This window comes from Ahaetulla prasina, chromosome 1 (genome assembly GCF_028640845.1).
Source record: "Ahaetulla prasina isolate Xishuangbanna chromosome 1, ASM2864084v1, whole genome shotgun sequence".
In the NCBI taxonomy this organism is placed as follows: Eukaryota; Metazoa; Chordata; class Lepidosauria; order Squamata; family Colubridae; genus Ahaetulla; species Ahaetulla prasina.
Window position 1 is genome coordinate 96,277,164 of NC_080539.1, and position 25,479 is coordinate 96,302,642.

Consider the following 25,479-nt stretch of genomic DNA (forward strand, 5'->3'; position numbering starts at 1 on the left):
TCAATGCCCAAATTATCCAACAAATTATTCCTTACTTTTAAGAGTCTTTAGTATTTGAAGATGAAGTTAGAATAGCACTATCATCATTATCAAGTTGGAAGACTAGGAACTGATGGAATATCTACTGCAAGCAACAGAAGAAGTATCAATCAAGTTTATAACCAAGCTATGCCAGTAAATCTGGAAGATATAAAAATTAAATTATTATTATTATTATTATTATTATTATTATTATTATTATTATTATTATTATTATTATTATTATTATTATTATTATTACACTGGCCAACTGATTAGAAGATCTGCAATCCAATACCAAAAAAAAGAGGTTTAAGAGAGTGTGCAAACAGTTGTACAATATGCTTAACTCCACATGCTAGCAAAATAATGTCTAAGGATTATCCAATGCAGATTGGAGCCTTACATGGAAAAAGAGAACCCAGATGTTTAGGCTGGTTTTAGGAAAGGGGCATTAGATGTTATTGCTAATGCAAAATGGATAATTGAGAAAGCCAAAGAATACCAAATGAAGTCAACATTTGCTTCATTGGTTATATAAAAGCCTCTGATTCTGCAGAAAGTGTTCAGAAAAATGGAAATTTTAGAAATTGTCCTCATGAGAAACTTATGTACAGGTCAGGAAGTCACAGTCTGGACAGAATTTGGTGAAACAGAATGACTCCAGAGAAATGGAGACCACTTTTTTGAATAAATAAGTGTAGAATATTAAGCCATGCCACACTCCAAAGGAATGTGGCATGGCTTAATATTCTACACTTATTTATTCAACCTATATGTGGAATATGTATTAGGGAAAACTGAATTGTAAGAAAATGAGTATGGTTATAAAACTGGAAAAAGAAACATGGTACTACCTTGATAGTTGAATATGCAAAGGATTTGCAAGCCAAATTGCTAAAGATCAAAGAAATGGGGGTGTGGTGGAATGGGACTAAAATTAAATATAAAGAAGACCAAACTAATGACAATAGGTTGAAGAACCAATCTTAGAACTGACAATGAAGATATCGAAGTAGTAGACAGGTTCTGCTTTTTAGGATGAACCATCAACAGTAAAGAAAAAAGCAATCAAGAAATACATTTCATTTTAGTACCCAGAAAAGCAGTCATGAAGATCTTGGAAAAGATCTTCAAATGCCATGATTTATATCTAGAAAGATCTGAATCATACAAGCATAGTGTGACACACTATGGAAGTGGAAGCTGAACTTTAAAGAACCAGGACTCCTGAGAATACTATGAACAGTCAAGAAAACAGACTGATGGATCATTGAACAAATCAACCCAGAGTTTTCACTCAAGGCACAAATGACCATTCTCAACATATTTTATTCTACTGCGGAGACATTATGCAAAGACCCAGCTCTCGGGAAAAGTCCTTAATGCTGGGAAAAGTGGAAGGAAAGAGAAGAACAAGTTCACAGTGGTGATGAGTGGAGAAGACCTATCTATGTGATCACTAGGAATCAAATATGACTTGATGGCACTCAACTAATACAAATTTCTCAGCCTCTAATAAATAATTTTATATCCTACCCAAGGGAATCAGTAATTTTTTCTTCTTTTTTTTAAAAAAGGCAGAATTAATGAGTTTTCTAGCAAACTAAGTAACTGTTATTGAAAGAAATGCAGAACTTTTTGGCACAGTCCTTATTAGAAATGCTTTGGAAATGATTACTTTACTGAAACAGTCTATACTACTGAGTTATGTGCGCTAATACATTCGTTTCAGAGCAGTGAGGGAAAGCAAGAGATAAAGAAACCTTGGCTACAGGGAGAAAGAAAAATCATGGAGAAAAGCAGAAGAAAAGAAATATAGGGGGGAAAAATAAAGGATATACTTATACTGAAAAGAAGTGAGTTCATTACATTACTTTATTTCCTACTAAATGAGAATAAAATCCTCTTAACGAACAGCAGCAGCTACAGGATTAGAGTTTTTCATGAAAATGACAAAAGCAGCATCACACCTTTGTGATAGAGACTCTGTCCCTTTTATTCATGCATGCAAGAACACATGAACAAAAGGAGTTGAACTCCATTGCCCCATAATGATGCCATGTTCATCATTTTGTCATCCTTGACCCTTGACCACCCACCAATGGTTGGTAAAAGAGACTTCTTTCTATCTCCATTATGTATTAACTTCTTTAAAGATCTTGAATTAATTCGGGAGTTACAGGTTCTGGTATCCTCCAGCCTGAAAGGCAATCAATACATCACCCAGACTGAAATTAGAGCTTTGAGCTAGAGTTGTATTCCGTTTTCTTTATTAGAGTTGTGCACTCTTAAAAAAAAACACAATATAGAAGTAATTTGGCCCATAGCACTTCACTGCTACTCATTAAAGCACTCCAACTTCCTTTCAGGCTTCTAGAATAAAGGTGTGGCTGATTTAACAATCAATTCATTAATATTAATGAGACTCTTAAAGTAGTTGTGTAGAAGGCTGAAAAAACTCACACTTTTCTAGAAATAGCACAGATGTGCAGTGCAATGCACAAGGATCATAGCAATTAAAATATTTTCAAACCATGCACACTTCTTCTTTTTTATTTCTTTTAACATCTTTTAGGAAGTTTATGATCAAATCTGCTGTAAACTGTTCCATTGCCATTATCTAACTATAAACACAGCTGCCTGAAGACATAAGGGGGCAATTGGTGAAGAGATGCAAAATTTCAGAAAGAATTTCCACCCAACTAACCAAGAGATGAATTAGTTACACTAATTAGATGGATCCTGAACTATCACCATCTTCCTGGTATGATATAGAAAGAAAAAAATACATTTTTATTCTTAGGTTGTTTTTTTTTTAGCAGAGCTAAGCAAAGCTAAAGTTCAAAGATCAGTTGTTCTCCTCAAATATCGAGAATATTTCTAAATCTCCAGATTCACGTCAAACAGTGTGCCTATGTACATGTGCACAAATATATCACCAAAGATCTACTTGTGGGAGAAATAGCTTGTGTTACATAGGGGTTGGACAGATAGGTTAGTAATCATTTAAAAACCTGGGAAATTTCATTGTGACAGAAAGGAGGACGAAAATGCTTTCTACCATCCTGTCACATGAGTCTCTCTCTCTCTCTCTCTCTCTCTCTCTCTCTCTCTCTCTCTCACACACACACACACACACACACACACACACACACACACACACCATTTGTGCACATGCCTTCAAATCATTCTCGGCTCCTAACAACCGCCTGGACAAATCCCTGCACTTTTTGGGGTCAGATTTTGGAAGAAGTTTGCCGTTGTGTCCTTCCTAGAACTGAGAGAGAATGATTGGCTCAAAGGTTTTGTGGCTAAGGTGAGACTAGAAGTCAGTTGTCTGGTTTCTAGCCTGGTGCTTTAACTATTATATAAAACTGGCTTTTATATAAACTCCACTTCTGTGATAACCTAACACTTCAGAAGACCTGGGGGAAAAAACACCTCAGGTTTTTCCCTGTCAGAGAGAGTCTCTCACGGTGGTGGAATGCAATTTTTTCCCCCCTACTATGGGCGTGGCTTGCTGGTCATGGTGTGGCTTGGTGGGCATGGCAGGGGAAGGATACTGCAAAATCCCCATTCTCACCCTACTCCAGGGGAAGGATACTGCAAAATCCCCATTCCCTCCCCACTCCTGGGGGAAGGATATTACAAAATCTCCATTCCCACCCCACTCTGGGGCCAACCAGGTATTTGCTGGTTCTCCAAACTACTCAATATTTCCGCTACCGGTTCTCCAGAACCTGTCAGAACCTGCTGGATTTCACTCCTGGTCTCTTGGCAGAAGGGGACAGGAGGAATCGATTTGGAGCAGAACTAGAATAGAAATGGCTAGCAAACCAAAATTAAGTACCGTATATACTCGAATATAAGCCGATCCGAGTATAAGCCGAGGTCCCCAATTTTACCCCAAAAAACTGGGGTAAACTGGGGACTCGAGTATAAGCCGAGGGTGGGAAATGAGGCACCTACCGGTCGGCGAAACCCTCCCTCCCTCGGCCGAGAAGGCTGGCGGCTCCCGCCCGCCTCTCACTGCACCGGCAGGGCTTCCCAGCTAAGCAAAAGCCCGCCAAGTTCGCGCCGGTATAATGTGAAAAAAAGAAAAAAAAAAACTCGAGTATAAGCCGTATATACTCGAGTATAAGCCGAGGGGACGTTTTTCAGCACAAAAAACGTGCTGAAAAACTCGGCTTATACTCGAGTATATACGGTAATAGTGGGTTCCTGAACAGATGCAGGTTTCAGGCTGATTTAAGAATTCCCAAAGAGGAGTCTGCATAGAAATCATTATGCCAGGAGGATAACTACATGGTATGGGATCTGTCTCCTGGTACTGAGATTCAGAGGCAGAAGAGGCTCTGGAGATATGAAAAGAAGATCTAGGTTAGGCTATCCAAGAGAGGTTGCCAGCTAAGCTTTATCTGAAAGCTTTGATTCACTCTTTGGGAAATTTTATTATAGCTATATACTTTTAGGATAGGATGCTGTCACATTAGCAGAAGCAATTTGGTTAGGCAGGGCGCTTATCTTGGAACAGAAAATTTCATGGACAATGCAATTAGGTCATAAAGCAATTTACCACATTTCTTTAAAAGCAGAAGCCAGAAAAGGGAGGGGAGCTGAAGTTCTGGTTGTATAATCTTTGTCTAGTTAATTTCCTAAAAAAATTAATCAGAGAAACTAATATTTTATACTCATGAAATATTACAAATAAAAAAAACAAATTGACCTGGTTCACAAGAAGTTTCTTGTGTGCCGTATCTTCTCTGCTCAATCCTAAAAGTTCACAATATTCACAGCAATGTTGAGTATCCAAGCTGAATTCCACCCAGCATCCAAGACAAAAATATTTGTGCTGCTTTAGATCTTTTCCTACCAGGATAATTAAATTATGGCAAGACATATCTTCGGTACTAATTAAGAAGCACACTGTATTGATTCTAATCTAAATATTGTGTGAATTATTTTAAAAAATTGATTCTCGTAATGACATTCTAGCACTGCATTTTAGGCATTGCAACTGGATAATTTAAAAAACTTGTTATAAATGCACTCAAAGAAGTAGTAACTCTCACTAATATTCAAATGACCTAATTCATGTAAGTATCATAGTATCTACTGCAAACCCCTGAGAACAAATATTTAGGGCATTTTTAAATGCAGAAGGATAAAACTGGTTACTGTAGCCCAGAGTCTCTGGGTATTGGATGGCATATATACTTACTAAATTATTATTATTAATATTAAATCCAAGAGGTAATTTTCAATTATGAAATTTTTAAATCAGGATCATTGGTGTCAGATAAAAACATGTCTATTATTGGTTCATCGTAGTGTTCTTAATTTAATAAAACTGATGGTTAATTAAGACAAATTTCAAATGAAACAATGTCTTTAGAAAACCAGCAGCTTTTTTTTTTTTAAAGCCAGGTATTTATCTTTTCGCTTCAGAAAACCACAAAAAATAACTACAATGCTGTGAATAATCTTGAAACTTCAAAGCCTACATGCCCAATGTAATATTTTAAGGTCATTAAACTACAGAGCTACTATAGTGCAAGTCAATAATTACCCAAGCTCTTTAATACCAATGCCAAACATTTTGCTTTTGATTAACAATAACAAACCCCTCCTCACAAATGGAATCCTTTTTTTCAACTTCAATAGCTACTTGTTAGTACCTGAGCTACAACTGAACATTACTGTCTCCCAAAGAAGAGGATGATAGTGTTGCTCTGTGTGCTTCAGAAACAAATTTGGCTTACACATTATAGTTTATATTGGATTCAAGAAAGAGAAACTGTAGGAAGTGAATCTATTTATGTTGCCTTCTCATAGAGAAAGTTCCAGAACTGAATGGATTTTTCTTTCTCCCATAATCCTTGCGCTACCTCCTGTGTTACTGCAAATGTTTCTGAACATCTGACTGGCCAGAGCTGGTGGGAACTGTAGTCCAAATTATATAACAAGGTCAGTTTGCCAACCTCCGAGCTCAATAGATTGCTACCCAAATTCATTTCCCACTTGCTACCCATGGAAACCTCAGTTGAACCAAGAACATTTTCTAACTGAAAGGAAACTGTTAAATATGACCCTATATAAAGTTGCAAAAGACAATTTAGGTTACCTAGAGACCTTTGCTCAGTGCTGCTTTCTTAGTACGAAATTTAGTTGTGAGGCTATTATCTGCAATGACATATAACTAACTCACGGTAGTCAGCTCTTAAGTTACAGTCCACTATCCCAAAATAAGAAGAACCAGATAATAGCAGTGAGCTGCATTTGGAACAAGAGAAAGAATAACAGGAAGAATCTGCATAAAATGACTAACACGCCCCCCCCCCGGCTTCTGGGTAGTAAGAAAAGGGATTTGACATTGCTGAAAGCGAGGAAAGATGGCAACAATCCTAAAAACGGTCCCTAGGATATGCAGCAAAATTAGACTTCTGCCATGCATTCTTCCCTGATCTATCTTGTCAGGCCCAACCTAAGAACAACACAGAACAATCCGGCCAAAATTTAGTTCTTTATTTGCTCTCATCCTATAGACTAAGGACAGTTTTTTCCCGAATGCCATCACTCTGCTAAACAACTAATTCCCACAACACTGTCAAATTATTTACTAAGACTGTATTGCTTTTATTATTCTCATCCTTCCTATTACCTATCTCCTCCCACTTGTGATTATAAACTTGTTGCTTGTATCTCTACTATTTATATTGTTTTGTTTCCCAGTATGATTTGATTGCTTATTTAGTAACCTATGACTATCACTAAGTGTTGTATCTTATGATTCTTGATAAATGTATTTTTTTTTATGTACACTGAGAGTGTATGCACCAAAGACAAATCCCTTGTGTGTCCAATAACACTTGGCCAATAAATTATTCTATTCTATTCTATTCTATTCTATTCTATTCTATTCTATTCTATTCTATTCTATTCTATTCTATTCTATTCTATTCCGGTTTATCCTATCCTATCCTATCCTATCCTATCCTATCCTATCCTATCCTATCCTATCCTATCCTATCCTAACCCAACAAATATACCCTGGGAAATTCTTGGAAATGGTTATGCTAAAACTTTTCCTCAGACTTCAATCCAGCTCTGGGCTGTATTGTCTCTTGTCTCATCCTCCTCCTTGGAATACACTCCTTCCTTCCTGGGAAAGTGCCACTTCATGGTAGTCCATCATGCCACCTCCTCCTTCAGAGACACAATTCATCACAATACAGTCTACAGTGTATAGTTACGTTAAAATGTGGCTGCCTAACTTCTCTCTGCTTCCAATAGATCTTTTAGCAGTTTTAATTGTTGCCATTTAGTTACTGGGTTAACTTCAAAGGGCTTGTTTTAATTTTTGAAGATTTAAGTCCAAAGAGTTGTGGGGGGATTTTCCAAGAATTTCATTGGTTTTGGCTGGATCTGTTGGGAGTTTATAGACATGCCAGGAAATAAAGCAGGTTCAAAACAAGAAGAAACCATGCCAAATATACAGTGAAGTCCATATGCATGGTAAAGTGAGATAGGCCATAGCTAATGGCTGAAAGCAGTATTATGCAAAAACAACTGAAGTTACAATCTTTCTATATCACCTTACCAAGTACACTTGAGGCCTGTTGAGGGCAGCAGTTCCTTAGTTTTCTAATTATTATTGCACAACAATTATATCTATCTTTACCATGTGATTTACCATGCAATATGGATTCCGCTTTACAGACCATAACCCATTTTAATTACTATTGTTGATGCAAAGATGTGAAACAAACATCTTATGCTGCTATATACCATCTTGTGGGGGAAGGCAGAAAGAACATAGTAAAACCTAGTCCCACATTTACAAAACTTTGGTTGCAATAGAAAAAAATTGATCCAGATATCTCCTTGAAGTTATGGACAAGTCAATTGCATGCAAAAGAATTTTGATGTGGCAGTTAAATTAGAATTAATTTCATCTTAATGCTGTAATATCCACAATAATTTACATCATGATGAAATGATATCATTTATAAAACAATATAGTGAACATGTGTCTTTATGTGGTAGCATGTTTTGAAATGTGGAACAATATGAATAGTTGTTTAAATATCTTTTGCTAGTATTCTTACCTGGAACTCTTTTGGCCCAGTTGATCATATGAACCAGTTCTCGATCAGCAAGGTTGGTCAACAACGTCATCATTGAAGCTTCATTGAAGGGTCTGTTAGGATCATATTCTGAATAGACCACAGGAGGTTCTGCCTCTAGCAAAGCAGAAACCATCTGATCTGCAGAGAGGGAGAGGGCTGGACTGTTTTTTTTACTATGTTTGATCATTAGTGGACTTGGCCAGAGATTTGGGCTCCTTGCCTCTGCTACTGTGCCTATGTTTCTGCTATCAAGTTCTTCTCTTTGACGTTTGTGCTTCACTATTCGGCCACCTCTGCGATCTTTTCGAATTCCTGGAAGAAGATATAAATACAAATAATATATATTATCCACTGACTTCTCTAATGTGCCAGTACTGAAACATAAATCTGGAAACTATGCAATGTTTATTTAAGCCATCTTCAGACATGAGACACCCTGCAGTTAACAACAGTCCATTCATAGCATCAAATCTTACAAAACTATCAGCATCTTGATTATAGAATGCAACAAGCATCATGCAGAAATAAAATATAGGGTACTAACCAGTGGTGGGATTCAGCCAGTTCGCACCACTTCGAGAGAACCGGTTGTTAACTTTCTGAGCAGTTTGGCAAACTGGTTGTTGGAAGAAATCATTAGAGCAAAGAACCGGTTGTTAAATTACTGGAATCCCACCACTGGTACTAACCTATATTTGAGCAAAAAGCATTTTATAGGAGAATTGTGACACATTAATTGCAACATTGTAAAGCACTATGAGGAGCCTAATGCATTGCAGGAATAAAATGCCTTAGGCCAGTTCTGAAATAAATTATTTCATACCAGTTATTTATTCGTTCAGTACCTCCTAACAAAGCGTCTGCCCTAAATTTACAAACAATTTCTAGAATATCTGATCAAGTCATATTCTTCTGTAAATAACATGAAACCAGTCATAGACAAGTAAAAATCAATATTCAAATATACTATTACGTATTGGAGATAATTGCTAGTTGAAGGTTTTATCCTGGTTATCTATTGGACCAGGAGGTACTCCACTATCCATGTTTGCCAATCCCCTGGGCCCATCCTTGTCAGTGCTTCCTTTGCTGATCAGACCATCCGCTCAGCCTGACTGTTGCTAGCAGGATGGAATGGTGCAATCATGGCATGACGAATGCCATGACCCGCCAGAACAGCTTGAACTGATTTGATGTGAGCTGTGGCCCGTTATCTGAAACGAGGAGGTCTGGCAGTCCGTGGGTCGCAAACAGCCTTTTAAGGGTCTTGATCATGGCACCCAAGGTGGTTGATGTCATGAATACCACCTCACGCCATTTTGAGTAGGCATCCGCTACCACCATAAAAGTGATATATTTTCTGATTATTTTCAATTTTATAACATTTGGTTTTGAAGTAAGTCTTCTTTCAAATGAGCAAAGCATACAGCTGACAAGGAGTAATTAGGAATTAGAGAACAACCTTTAGGCCTACCTAAATGGGAAAGAATATGGCAGACCCAAACTCTGAAAGAAAAGATTACATTATTATCTTTTTTTTTAGAACAAGTTTTTATTGATTTTTTAGTTTCCGCCGCCCCCCTACACACATACATAATTTATGAACAGAGTATTGGCCATATCATATCTTATACAATTCAATATATTCAAATATATTTTACTTAGTTACAGTTTTTGCCAAAATATTCTTTTTTCATATTTTTTATTGATTTCCTAATATTTCCCTGCTCATTTTATTAAGTCGCACTTCTTTTGCCCTCAAGTTCTAATTTCTCAATTTTTATTCATATTCATTCCCTTTCATTCTTTTTTTTTAACTATTTCAATTTTTATCCTAATATATTCAAATATATTCGGGGTTGTCTTTCTTCCATTTCCTTTTCACAGCAGTCCTTTCTTCTCCTCTCACTCCTTTCCCTCCCTCCTTTCTTCCAATCTCCTTTCTTCTCTTCTCTCCTACTCCTTCTCTACTTCGCCTTCCTTTCTCCCACTCCAACCTACTTCCTCCCTATCTAACCTTCTGTCCTATTCTTATTTCCCCTACCTTACCTCCTCTCCTGTTCCCTTTCTTCTTTCTCTCTCCCTCCTTCTCCCTTTCCATCTCTCTCCTTCTTCTTATCTCTCTCCATTGCTGTATTTATTTTCAATATTTCTGGTGTCCAGACAACCCCGATTTTCTCATTTATTATGCATATCTCAAATCTCCCCTCCTATATTTTAGTTATTAACGTTGTCTTCATCTTGTTCCATTTGTATCATACAATCAATTAATGCAACTTCCCACCTCTTATTTTCTTAACGTTTTTGTTCACAATTCAATACTTATTATTTTCTTCCAATAGTGTACATCATTTACTAACATTTCAATTTTATTCCCTTTTACATCTTAATTTCAATCATTTTCACTTATAAACCATGCTATCTTTCACATTTCATCTGCTGGATTTTCCATTCTTTAATATGTTTAAAATTTATTTCCTTACCATCAACTTTAATTCTCTCTCATTCCATGTATTCTCAAACACAAACAGAAAAAGAAAACATATATCCCATTATATATTCCACATTTAATTTACTTCTCCTTTTCTTTTTTTAATTTCCCTGATTCATTTCAACTTCATTTTTTACTAGCTTTCTACAATAATCCATATATTTCTTCTAATTTCCATTATTTCAGAAATAAAAGAAAAAAAAGAAAAAGTTTCTAACACTATTTTAGTTTCTTTTCTACTATTCATTTTTCTCCTTCTGTTAATCATTTTCTTTCAGTCTCTCCCAGATCTCATCTCTTATATTTTTCTCCCTTTCTCCCATTCTTTCATCTTCTTCTTTCTCCCTTTCTTGCATTCTCTTTTCCACCTTTCTCTGACTTTTACTCTTTTTAATTTTCCCCTCAATCTTTTCTTTTTCTTTTTTCCTTTCTTTTTAAAATATCTTTCTCTCTCTCATTTTATTAAGTCACATCTTCTTTCGCCCTCAAGTTCTAATTTCTCCATTTTTATTCATATTTATTCGCTTTCATTCTTTTTTTTAACTATTTCAATTTTTATCCTAATATAATCAAATATAATCGGGATTGCCTTTCTTCCATTTCCTTTTCACAGCAGTCCTTTCTTCTCCTCTCACTCCTTTCCTCCTCCTTTCTTCCTCCCTCCTTTCTTCTCTCCTCTCCTACTCCTTCTCTACTTCCCCTTCCTTTCTCCCCCTCCACCCCACTTTCTCCCTATCTAACCTTCTCTCCTATTCTTATTTCCCCTACCTTTCCTCCTCTCCTCTTCCCTTTCTTCTTTCTCTCTCCCTCCTTCTCCCTTTCCATCTCTCTCCTTCTTCTTATCTCTCTCCATTGCTGCATTTATTTTCAATATTTCTGGTGTCCAGACAACCCCGATTTTCTCATTTATTATGCATATTTCTCAAACCTCCCCTCCTATATTTTAATTATTAACATTGTCTTCATCTTGTTCCATTTGTATCATACAATCAATTAATGCAACTTCCCACCTCTTATTTTCTTAATGTTTTTGTTCACAATTCAATACTTATTATTTTCTTCCAATAGTGTACATCATTTACTAACATTTCAATTTTATTTCCTTTTACGTCTTAATTTCAATCATTTTCACTTATAAACCATGCTATCCTTCACATTTCATCTGCTGGATTTTCCATTCTTTAATATGTTTAAAATTTATTTCCTTACCATCAACTTTAATTCTCTCTCATTCCATGTATTCTCAAACACAAACAGAAAAAGAAAACATATATCCCATTATATATTCCACATTTAATTTACTTCTCCTTCTCTTTTTTTAATTTCCCTGATTCATTTCAACTTCATTTTTTACTACCTTTCTACAATAATCCATATATTTCTTCTAATTTCCATTACTTCAGAAAGAAAAGAAAACAAAAAAGAAAGTTTCTAGCACTATTTTAGTTTCTTTTCTACTATTCATTTTTCTCCTTCTTTTAACCATTTTCTTTCAGTCTCTCCCAGATCTCATCTCTTAATATTTTTCTTCCTGTCTTCCCTTCTTTCATCTTCTTCTTTCTCCTTTTCTTGCATCCTCTTTTCCACCTTTCTCTGACTTTCACTCTTTTAATTTTCCCCCTCAATCTTTTCTTTTTTTCTTTTTTCCCTTTCTTTTTTAAAATATCTTTCTCTCTCTCCATTTTATTTTTTCACTATCAATCCCAATATGATCATCTATATTATCCTCACTCATTTCTTTTTCAACATTATATTTTTGTTCTTGTTTCCTCATAATTTTTCCTCATTTATTTTTTTTATTTTTAAGCAACAATTCTGCTTGTTTGTTCCCATTAATAGACTCTCGCGCCATTTGAAGCATCTCCCATAATTCCTCCCAATTCTCCATATTTTTGATATGAGGAGAAAAACTTTTTAGATTTATTTATCTTAACTTATATATAGTCCAAATTCAAATTTGTTACCTTGACTTATATATAATCCAAATTTGAGTCCATATAATATCTCTTTTCTTCTTTTCTTCTTTGTTTCTGAAAATGTCCAATTCAAATGTTCCTTTAAGCTATTCCAATTGAAGTCTTTGTCGATTCCACTCCCTTTTTTTACAATCTCGCTGCAGCTGTATAAACAAAGCCTCCTTCTGACTTTCCCGTTGGTCTAAATGATGTGATACTTTCTTTCCTCCAGCAGATATCTCTCTCCAATTCACAAATACTTCAGCAACAAAATGTCACTTGTTAATCCACAAAGTTAATTACTTCCTGTCTTAATTCTTTTGTTAGCAAACGATGTTTTCCTTCAATTTTCTTTTCCTTTTATTATTTTTGGTTTCTTCCAAAGCCAGTTTTAAATTCAGATGGAAAGTTTCCTTTTGGGGGCTTTAATCACAAAGTTCCGCTTTGCTTTTTGCTTTCTTCTCTTTATATTTCCACATGTTAATTAGCCGCTAATTTCAAGTTGAAAACGCCTTTTAAGCTTTAATAAATTTTCTTCTTACCTATGAGTTGGCCAATCACTCACCTGGTAACAATACTCCATTCAATCACTGCTCCTGCTCAAATCTCTTTGTGTGGCCGCCCCAGCTTTTGACAGCTCTAATGGCTGTCTTCCCGTGCCGTTGAATCGAAGGCTAATGTCAGAGCTCCAGGGAATTTGCCACTTCCCTATTCGCGCCAATCTGTGCATCCCTTCTTCGCTGTCTCTACAAGACAGCTATGGTCCATAAAGAACTACCAAATGGCTGGGATATCAGTCTTTCCTCTGGAGCCCTGGGGACTGCCGCCTGCCGCGATGTTGGCCACGCCCCTCTCGATTACATTATTATCTGAGAACTTTCTCACAAGTGAAAATTTTGTCCTGATTTCTTTCTTAAATGTCAAACTAAAAAAACTTGTTTTATGATTCCTGGAGATCAGGCATAACAGTTTTATTCAGGCTTCATATTGTTTAGTTTCCAAGCTTTGGCATTCTTTAAAAGTTTCACAAAGAATTGTTTTCTCCACATTAACAAATGTGCATGAAACTTTGTGAAACATTTAGAAAATATATTTGCAAGAAAACATATCCCCAGGATCAACAATGATTTAACTGACAGTCACAGGAAGAAAAGCTTATATTTACTTATGTTAGAGAAAGCAATTTTAAGCTGTTTGCACACCATCTAGTTGAATCATGAAAGATATAAAGCTCTGAATATCAGCACATATAGAACAGAAGACTGATCAGAATGTTTATACCACTATCATTTTTCATCTGGTGAACAATGAGGCTGAAGATAATTTTTAAAACTTGTGGGAAATTGGAGGTAAAGTGGAAAACAGAGTTTTGTGACTATTTTGATCAGAAGATTAGAAAAATATTGTGACAGATTATTGGGGAAAATAGCAATTATAAGAACAATTTTGGCTTTTTTAGAAAATATTGATGCTGAGTTAAGAAGCTGTATGACAAGAAGGAAATGAGCAAGGATGAAACTCTCCCACTGTTCTGTTTTATTCAAATATGAAGATAAAAACTTTTTTGAATTGAGCTTGATTCCTAGTGATTACATAGATGGGTCCATGTAGTTTTCTTCAGCAATGATACAGAAATGGGCTGGGATAGCTCAGGCTGTTAAGAAGCCTGTTATTAGAACACAGTAGCCTGTAATTACTGCAGGTTCAAGCCCGGCCCAAGGTTGACTCAGCCTTCCATCCTTTATAAGGTAGGTAAAATGAGGACCCAGATTGTTGGGGGGGCAATAAGTTGACTTTGTAAAAAATATACAAATAGAATGAGACTATTGCCTTATACACTGTAAGCCGCCCTGAGTCTTCGGAGAAGGGCGGGATATAAATGTAAAACAAAAAAATAAAAATAAAAAATAGAGTGCAATTGCATTCTGTGGGAAGTTGTTTACTTCCGAGCTCTGGAATTTCTTTCTTAGGAATTGGGGAATAAATAAATGGAATTTATTTACTTCCCTGTTCTTATAAGTCTATCAGCAAAGGTGGTCCACCAGCAAACTACAAAGTAGATCCTGGTCCTGCTTAGATTTCTGATGTCAACCCAGGTTGGCTATGTGTTGTGATCTGCTACTAAGAAGAAATAAAATAGCAGTAAAGAAGCATATTACTTCCAGTCTATGTTTATTTTACTTTTCAATTATTAAATGATCAGACGGAATTCTCTTTTCTTTTTCCTTAGAGCTAAATCTGTTTCACAGCAAGAAAGAGAGACAAACTAGAACTATTTAATTAATTAGCTTTGCTGCCAATGAGTAATTAAGTAAGAATGCTTAGGTACATTTTTTTTTTCATTTGGACTTATTTCCCTAAAAGAATTTCACCAGCAACATAGACTAAAAGACTAATTCATTTCGAACAATGTCAGATTCTTTAACAAGATTAAAAACTCAAATTACTCATAAATAAATGGTATGTACCTTATATTTTAATTACTTTTGGCTTTCCTAGGTAGTGCGTAATCATTAGAAAGGAAATACATAAAGTTTACATATGAGTACAGTAAAATATGCCAATGTGCTGGAAGTTACAATTGTATAATATATCTCTTTTATTTAAAAAACCACTAACTATTGCCAATGAAACACATATCACTGTCTCTGTTTTTCGCTCTAGCAAACAAATAAAAAGTTGCATATACTTATAAATTTGGTAGAAATTTCCCCTGACAGCTTTTTATGTTGTAATTGTGGGCATGATTTATGTATTCTGTTCCATTTACATCAGCAGTGGAAATGTACTGACTTATAGAAATTTGTATATGCATCACTTGCTCATAAGAGATTTATATGATTTTATTTCTAACTCGTTCTCCATTTATCCCATAGAAGGATAGGAAACAAGGAGACAGCATTATTAATTCTCTGGTACTGAAAAGGGAGTATGAATGCCTTTTCCTCTTGAAGGACAAAAAAAAAAAAGAAGCAAAAAAAATGTTCCTATTTTTTTCAGTTCATCAAATTTTGTCATGAATTCCTGATATAATAAAAAGAGATAGAACCTCAGCAGCAGACAAGAACAGATTCCTAAAGCTTCAAGGGGCAACTGCTATGCTAGCATCTGAATGAGTCACTTCTAGTCCATTCTTTTTCAGAACTTTCAAACTACATTATTTTAAAAAGGAAGGAAGGAAGGAAGGAAGCTAGCTTTCCATTTTATTTTTGAAAATTGTAATTACCACATGTTCTACTCTAATTCTGCTACTCTAAAAGAAAAACTATGCAAAACTGTTGACTTTGTTTAGTTCATTTTTTGCTACTTCTAGGTAAATCAGTGTAATTGTTGCACCTAATTGTTGGACCTAATATTTGCAATATGGCTGTTTTCACATTCTTGGTACAGTACTGGAATACGTTATAAAAGGGAATTTAAATATAATAGTACCTCCTCCAGATTTCTTATTCCTGTTGTTCTACTACTACCACCACTAATCAGCCAGATATTTCCAACAATCTGATAAATATGGGATCCAGCTACAGATCCTAGTACAAGCATAGAGAATTGGTATAGTATAATACACTAAACACTAATTTCCCTGCTTCCTCCAAACAGAAAAGACCAATCCCTTCAGAAAATAATTAGCAAATTCCCCAACTGCACATCAGACTAGATAAAACTATGTATTTCTAACTCTTCAAATTACATACATTGTGATAATCCCCTAGACTGATCCATGCAGTATTTGTTTACAACTACCTCTGAAGAAGGAGCAAAATTTTTGAAAGATGTGTTAAAATACATCAACTAGGCAGCAAATATAAGCTGACACCTATAAGATACTTCTTATAACAGTCAAAAATTGATTTCACAATGTGTGTACAAATTGCAAAAGGCAGCAAATTTAAACTGGAGATTATTCATAAAGTATGGTAAATGAGTAATTACAGTTTTGCTTTGCAGACACTTGTCTGAGTTGAAAATGGACAAATTTAGGAGGTGTGGGAATCTTTCAGAACATAAAATACTCAAGATCAAAAGCAGCAAATGTTTTCCTTTGTTACATCAGTATATACCATATAAATGAGACAACATACATCTGAAAAAGAATCTATTATCTCATTATCTCAAATCTCATTTTTTAAAAAAAATTAACTATTAATTAGATCAACAACTAGCATCACCTGTCAACATTTTAGACAACATTTTAAAGTTTACAAATCACTTTCCCTATTTTCAAGCATCCCAGAGATTTTCCATCCTAGCTGCTTTTGTATTGATCCAAATTTTGATGTTTTTTGCTCTGAGTGTATTTGTGCTCTAGACAGTATGTGGTTTTTTCCAGAAAAGTATTTCCTCAAGCTACTATTCCTGTTGTACTACTTAAAATATCACTTAATGCAGCATCTATTTATTTCTATTTCATAAAATATCAAAACTTTTGTTATTGAAGAGAACTTTATATAGCTAGTATATTGTGATTAGTGCTTTCTTTTTGTAACTCAGTGCTTCTAAGATTATTTACACTCTCTGATTTCTTCCATTTACTTTGCATCTTAAATAAGTTCCCTGCTCTTGAATCATGTTATCTAAATTAAGAAATTTTTCTTTTATCTATTATCTATATATGAAAATATGATTGGTCTACTGTGGTCCTTCTTCGCATGCCTCTATATAAATGTCTACTTGGATACAGATCAGTGGTGGGTTTCTACCGGTTCGCCCTGGTAGAAAGTGTGTGAGTGAACCGGTTGTTAAACTGGTTGAAACCCACCACTGATAGACATAGTCGTCGGATTATGCTACTTGTTCAGCAACTGTTCAAAGTTCCAACAACATTGAACAAGGAAGACTTATAACCAACTCTCAGAGTTTCAGGCATTGCACAATCCCTGTGTCATGTGATTGAAATCCAGGCATTCAGTACTTGGACCACAATTACAATGTCACAGTGAGCTGAGATCACATGATCACTATTTCCAGTGTTTCCTGCCAGATTCCCACAAGCAAAATCAAAGGGGAAGCCTGTAGGAAGTCAAAAGTCACTCCCACTGCTTTTTCACATGTCGTGTGCTCCATAACACGTCCTGCACATCCCCTACCCCTTACAACCCCCCTGCACCTACTTGTGATCTGGAGTACCTTCCCATCCTGCCTGTAACTCTCACCCTGCTTGAATGGGACTCCCATCTCTTCACACTTAATAATCCATATAGTCCTGGGGTTATTAAGCAACTAGGACTGCTGGGATTGCAGCTTTGCTGGCTGAGGGATTCTGGGAGTTGAAGTCCGCAAGTCTTAAAGGGACCAAGGTTGGAGACCCCTGCTCTAGAAGATGCAGTCATGTGACATTGGGCTTTATGATTTCTTTGTTTAGAACTGAAATTCCAGGCACAATTGCTGTTGTAACCCAGACTATCCAGTCTAGCTTTGTAGAATGTTGTAGAAAAACAGAAGGATGGCTTTCTATTAAGTCTATCTACTCTTCTTATTTTGGGGAATAATGAGATGAAAAGATTTTCTCACAAACAAGCATTACTTCTATGGATCTCATTTACAACTAATAGGTAATTATACTATAAGTCCTCCAGATAAGAATTGCAGATGATATTAGAATGGAATGATCTTTAGAGTCCTTGGCTGGTTTTCCTAATCAAGGATTTGCAACTTACAGGTCATGGGCTGTATGTAGGCTCCAGAGCTCTTCAAATTTGCATGACAAAGTTTCAGCAATGTGATTTTCTTTTGTCTTATTTTAACTATTTATCTGGTATAAATGCTGTAGTTTTTGGAGTATAAGATGCATCTTTTCCCCCCATAAAAGAGGGTGAAAATCTGGGTGCATCTTATACTCCGAATGTAGCCCACACAGCTTCTTAAACGGAGGTTTCAGGGGCTGAAAGAAGCTTCAGAAAAAAAGCCCCAAACAGAGCTTCAGAAAAAAAGCCTCCAAATAGAGCTTCAGAAAAGAAACTCCCAAATAGAGCTTCAGAGGCTTTTTTTCTGAAGTTCTGTTTTGGAGGCTTTCAGAGGCAGAAAACAACAACAACAACAACAACAAAGCAAGGCACAGAGCTCACAAACAAGGAACCCATTGCTAAAATTCACCTCTGGGAACAGCTGACTGGGGGTATTCTGGGAGGCCAATCCACCTGCCAATCAGGTTTTTTCTTATTTTTCTCTCCAAAAACTAAGGTGCGTCTTATACTCCAAAAAATATGGTAGATATATTTATACCAGATGTCCTGTGCAAATAAGCCAGACAAAATTTATCATGCAAAAACACAAGAAAGGCTTGAAAATTAAGTCTCTTCTAATCCTGTATCAGCTGTCACACCTCCATGGCAAAGCCATGGAAAAAAGTTGTTCACCTCATATAAATCATCTAACTTACTTAAAATGGCAAGAATACATGGATGAAACAATTTTAGAGACTCAGCTAAAATGTACCAACATTTCCTATCCTAAATTTTATATAGTCATACAGAAGTAATTTATTATAAACCTGTATGTAGTTTAAAAGGTTAAGAGAGTTTTTTTCTTGACCATGTTATAGTGCTGTTCATTCATGCTTGAGTTGACAGAGAAATATACTGGCATTAAAATGTTAGGCTAAATGTTAAGTCAGAGCTGCATTCAAAATGAAGAGAGATGCTACATACAGGCCATAAGAATTCAGGCCATTTGACAGAGTAATTTCAAAACAAATCTAATTGTTTAATATTATGACATCCATCTATCACAGGAAGCATTAATATACAAATTCAGGCATATTTACAATCAGCTGTTATTTACTTGCAATAGCATTTTTCCTGTAACCCAGTACAAGCGAGCGTCTGTTATTGTACCTACTTCCCGAACAGTGTGGAAATTGCCAGGAGCCTGGCATTTCACACTTCCCTTCAATGTTCTGCAGCAGTGCTCAGAAGATTTTCTGAGGAAATTCAAAAAAGATGGTTTCAAGGTTGACTGCAGAGATTAATATCCAAATCCTATCCAAAACAACCACAACAAAGGCTGTGATTAGAATTATGATTAAGTATGCTGCCCATGCAGTGGTGAAATCCAAATTTTTTTCTACCAGTTCTATGGGCGTGGCTTGGTGGGTGTGGTGTGGCTTGGTGGGTGTGGTGTGGCTTGGTGGGCATGGCATAGGAAGGATACTGCAGAATCTCCATTCCCACCCCACTCCAGTGGGAAGGATACTGCAAAATCTACATTTCCTCCCCACTCCTGCGGGAAGGATATTGCAGAATCTCCATTCCCACCCTACTCTGGGGCCAGCCAGAGGTGGTATTTGCCGGTTCTCTGAACTCCTCAAAATTTCTGCTACCGGTTCTCCGAACTCGTCAAAATTTCCGGTATCAATTCTACAGAATCCGTCAGAACCTGCCGGATTTCACCCCTGTGCCTATGGCAGAATCTACTTTCATTGCCTGTTCCTTATGTAGAGATTGTTGATGATAAATTCCTTGAGCAATAAGTGGATGACTTATTTTTGTATACACACCAATATGAAAAATAAGTGTGAGTACTAAATGGAAAATATATTTTCTTTTGCACATAGATGAAACAACCCTATTCAAAATATTTTATTGGAATTTTTCATTTTCAGTATTTTTGCTGGGACAAAATTTGGCATTCACTGAGTTCTGTGGTCCATATAGAGCAAAAGCAGGGAGTTTTCAAATGTTCTAGCTACTGGAAACACCGGGAACTCAGAAGAACCCCTTTGCTTATTTATGTTTACTTCACAGCTACAAAAGAAGCTGAATTCTATTCCCTGCTGACTGTTCCTTTACCACCCAACCTATTAATCCCACCATAGAAGGTTAGGATTAGGCAAAAGAATTCTTCCACAAACAACATTAACGTTGTACTGGTAATAGCAGGGGTGAAATCTAAAAATTTTGCCTACCGGTTCTGTGGGCATGGCTTAATTGGTGGGCGTGGCTTGGTGGTCAGATGACTGGGTGGGCATGGCCAATAACAATAAATAATATAAATAATGAACAAAGTATAAAAAACAATAAGAGGTACCAAAAACCAACTTTCACACTTTACACACACACAACACCTCACACACACACACACACACACACACACACACACACAAAATGCCACATACAGCTTTTTGAGATTTTGTGTGCTTGTTTAGTTAGAGTGAAACTCTACAGAAACACACCAAATCTCAGAAAGCTGCACAAATATTTTATTTTATTTTATTTTATTTTATTATTTTATTTTATTGTGGACTTCAATTCCCAGAGTTCCTCAGCCAGCAAAGCCAGCCAGCATTAGCTGATCACTGGGGAAATAGATTAGGTAAGCAATTGATTCTGTCAGGCTGAAAGTGAAACTGGGGCTTTCGGGCTGGAAAAAAAGCCATGCGTTCATCAGTAATCAGATAAGTGCCTTAGAATCTCTACTCTTACTTGTAGAAAACATGTTTTCTACAAGTAAGATTACAAGTAAGGTTCTGCTGATGAGGAACTCAGGTGAGATCGCCAGAGGAGACTTTAATTTTTTTTTAAAGTTTAAAGGCTCTGCCGATCTCAGCTGAGGGGCGGGATCCTCAAAGACTTTTTTTTTACTTTTAAAGGCATGTTTCGGCTGAAGAAAAACCGGCTTTTAAAAGTAAAAAAACAACCCTCTGTTGATGGTGCGGATCAGCAGAGGCAGGGGGGCAGGGCCAGGGATTTTTGCAACCGGTCCTCCGAGCCATTGCTACCGGATCGCGCGAGCCGGTCCAAACCGGGAGCATTTCACCCCTGGGTAATAGCAACAGTTAAGATATTTTATCATTTGTCAGCTCAATAAATCAACAGAATAAACTCTACTTTGGAAATGCAATATCCGCAAGACATAACAGTATTCTGGTTGCCCACTGCATATACATTAAAGCTCAACAAACCAACAACGCCAATATTATAGTCATTGCATTTACAACTTGAAATCTGAAAAGCATAATGATGTTAACAACATTTATGTAATATGCATATTGCAAACAGCCATATTCTTTGCAACTGCCTGATTCTCCTCTGGAAGATCTCTGTACAGGTCAGAACTCTGCATACCACATGCACAATAATACATGAACTCTAAATTCCATTTTGCAAGGATTTAAAATAAAACTAAAGGGCATTACAGCTATTTACTGGGGAGGCAGGGAACTGGGTGATCTTCAGCAGTGCTAATGCTTTGGATTAGCCACCCAGGACAAACTCTGAATGCAAATGCAACACCCTGTCTGGCTCAGGCAGATCAATAGTTGGGATCAGAAAACTACAACTTCTGTCTCTGAGCATTTATTTATTTATCTTGCAGATTCTGTGTCATTCGGTTCCAATAATAAAAAAAATAGAATAAGGAATTATAAAAAGAAAATAGTAACCAAACCCAAAGATAATACATTTGCTCAGTGGTGAAATCCAATTTTTTTTTACTATCGGTTCCGTGGGCGTGGCTTGGTGAGCATGGTGTGGCTTGGTGGGCGTGGCAGGGGAAGGATACTGCAATATCTCCATTCCCACCCCACTCTAGTGGGAAGGATATTGCAAAATCTCCATTCTCACCCCACTCCTGGGGGAAGGATACTGCAAAATCTCCATTCCCACCCCACTCTGGGGCCAGCCAGAGGTGGTGTATGCCAGTTCTCAAAACTGCTCAAAATTTCTGCTACCAGTTCTCTAGAACCTGTCAGAACCTCCTGGATTTCACCCTGGATTTCACCCTGGATTTCACCCTGGACCTGCTGGATTTCACCCTGGATTTCACCATAACAGCAATAGTACCTGCCTGTGCTTAATTACTTTCCTCTCATTCCCTATTCCCTGACCACCTCATCCAGTCTCAGCCAATACTTGTAGGAAGGGAACTGGTTCCTGTTGGCTATTCTTAGATATTGTTTTTTGGGAGGGGAGTAGCCAGTCACAGCACTTGGAACAGAATTAGTTTTTTGAGGTAGACCAGATCAGGAAACTAGGTCCACAGAAAGGTTAGAACTACACTGTATTGAAACTCTTCCCTCCCTAGAAGTCTATGGAGATCATCCAGGTCACAGTTATCCCTAAAGGTGCTTTTTCAGGAGGCAACTGGACTTTCTGGATTTATTTATTTTTTTTGGGGGGGGGGAGGATGTTTCGCTTCTCATGGATGAGAAGCGAAACATCTTCAAAGGAAAAAAAAGAAAGAAAAAGAAGGAAGTCCAGTTGCCTCCCAAAAATGCACCTTTGGGTCTCCCCTCCCTGTTATAACCCAGGGAGTCAAGGAAGAATCATTATGAGCCTTTTCTTAATGCCTTTTCTATTTCCTAGGCTTGATGCATGTTTTTGTACAAGTTGTGACGATCTCCGAGTAGTTTCTCCAAGGTCATCTCTGTGGCTCCTTATAAATATCCAGAACATTAAAAAATAGCTGATTTTTTCCAAAAACAGAACAATGCATTGGGTTCAGAACAAAACCTAGGAACACAATGTTTTATCATGATCTCAAAAGATGTTCAAGTTGCCATTTTGCACCCCCATTTTGCACAACATCTGTGGGAGAAGTTTGCTAGACCATGTATGTGAAGAGTGGCCAAACCTTGCCCTCACCAAGATGAAACAATTGTAAATCGCTCAATAAATACATATTCCAAAGCCAGTCTTTGGTTAGAAACCAAGAAAAGCAGTTCAATTTCTGAAAAATATCAGGGTATAAGTGCGAACTGGTCCAGACGAGAGTTACAGTAAGTAAAAGAGCTGAAGGAATGCCTCTTCCTGCATTCTTCCATCTTTTCACAACAAACCTCTCCAGAGGGCCTACACTGGGTACCTTCACATGCTAAAGTGCAGCAAATAGCTACCAAGAAGGGGCCTTGTCAAGGATAGGCCACTGTCCTGGGAAAGCCATCCCAATTGAGGTACACTTGGGACTATCTTAATTGTCTCTTTTGTGCCTAATAAAAAAATGTTTATTCCTCCCTGACTTTTTAATAATTTGGTAATGCTGTGGGTTTTGTTTTTGTTTTTACGGCTTTTTTTCTTTTATTATTGTTTTACGGTATATTTTATACCCTATGATTATCATTAAGTGTTGTACCTTAGAATTCTTGATGAACATATCTTTTCTTTTATGTACATTGAGAGCATATGCACCAAGACAAATTCCTTGTATGTCCAATCACACTTGGCCAATAAAAAATTCTACTCTATTCTATTCTATTGTTGTTTATTTTATTCTGGGCATTGTACACAATATCCTCTAATCAACTATTTTACTTTCCATTTGAACTATTTGGATGTTATTACAAACCTGTCCTGAAGTTTTCTGAAGGAAGTGGTATGCTAATACTTAGAATGACAGAAGCACAACCCTGCAATCTGTGATTTCTCTGCCATTCATCCCCTCTGTTCCTCCACTTGGAAGTGATGGGTCTTAGAGATCAAGTTAAGAAATTTAAGGTGCAGATCCGTGTGATGATGCAGAGACTGGATCGGATATAGTTCTAAACCTTTGATCAAGACAAGAATCTCAAATTCCATATTTTTATCCTCTGACATCTCCTTATCTGAAGAGGACGATGAAACCCAGGGCATGCATGTAACCAGGGCATATATGTAGCCAGGAAGCCTTCTTATATGGATCCAAAGAGATAGACAACATTTTCTCTGCTTGAGAGAAGATTATTTTTACTTCAGAAGAGACTAAGATACCTTCAGAGAAATCTGTTTCAATTTTACATTTGGCCTTTATTTAAGAAAGGCAAAGATCTCTACTTAGACTTTACCTCCCTATTCACACTTAATCTCCTAGCCAAATTATACTCACAGGGGCCTTGGCCAGAGAAAAGTGAGAAAAGCAAGTTTATAAACACAGAAGAAAAAAACACAAATGAGCTTGATCAGCCAATAGCCTATTTAAAGTAAACAGCTCCCGCAAAATCACTTCTGCATTTAGTATATCCTTTATACCACGGAAAAGTGAAGAGCTGACATAATCATAGATTTTTCACTGTGACGAACATTTAATTAACAAGCACACTGTGTATGCAGAGGATGAACAGTCCTTTGAAGGAAAATTTATTTTGACAATGATGTTTCAACTAACTGGTTCTGCAAATACACAAGTACTAATAAGTGTAATGATGCTCTTCACCTGTACCAGTTTGCATTTGAACAGATTTATTTTGTAGATATTATAGAGAGTCAGTTCAGAGCAATACAAACAGTTTTCTGCACTTTCCCCTTGTATTACAAGTATACTGTAATACTGCAGCATGTAATAATTGAATGACAAATTAGAATTCTTGGAATCAGTTCAGATGATGCATTAAAATAAATGTATCTTTGTTTCTGGGAAAAAAATAAAATAAAACATCTGTTTCCCTTGTTTTATTTGTCATTCAATATAATCTCATCATAATGACAGAAAACAGGGAAAGGATAGATATAAACTTTTGAAGAACTGTTTTCCACAGGGAATACATGTCCATCTTTAAAGACAATCATTGTGAATTATTAGCTAATGGTTTTAATTTAAAACATTTTCACTGAGTTAAATGTGAATCTAGATGTTTCTCTAAAATAATTAATCTCTGCAAGCTTCTTCAGTATGGACTAATAGTAATTTTTTTTTAAAAAAATGTAATTAATTAACTAATAAACAAACCAGCTTCTAAAAGACTGCTTTTAGGAACAGTGCTTAAATTTAGTTGTACTTGGGTAAGATTAAGATTATGATCTTCAAAATGAAAATAAATTATGAGTTTAGTTCTCTCATAGGCTGACATGTCACATAGCCTTTGTTTTAAACTGGAAAATATACTAGAAAAGATAGTGAGATCTAAGGAATGTTTTCTCTTTCTAACCAAAGTTTATAAGAAGCATCAGTTAAATGATTATTTGTAAACACCAAC

At 36.4% G+C, this 25,479-nt stretch overlaps 1 protein-coding gene across 9 annotated transcripts in view; it reads right to left on the reverse strand.

Moving 5' to 3' along the window:
- ESR1 (estrogen receptor 1) overlaps positions 1 to 25,479 on the reverse strand; it is a 250,072-nt gene that overhangs the window by 45,877 nt on the left and 178,716 nt on the right. For all 9 annotated transcript variants that reach the window (XM_058169437.1, XM_058169403.1, XM_058169428.1 and 6 more), the window contains one exon: positions 8,130 to 8,462. In XM_058169437.1, the coding sequence (XP_058025420.1) occupies positions 8,130 to 8,462 (333 nt within the window). The remainder of the gene's footprint in view (positions 1 to 8,129; positions 8,463 to 25,479) is intronic.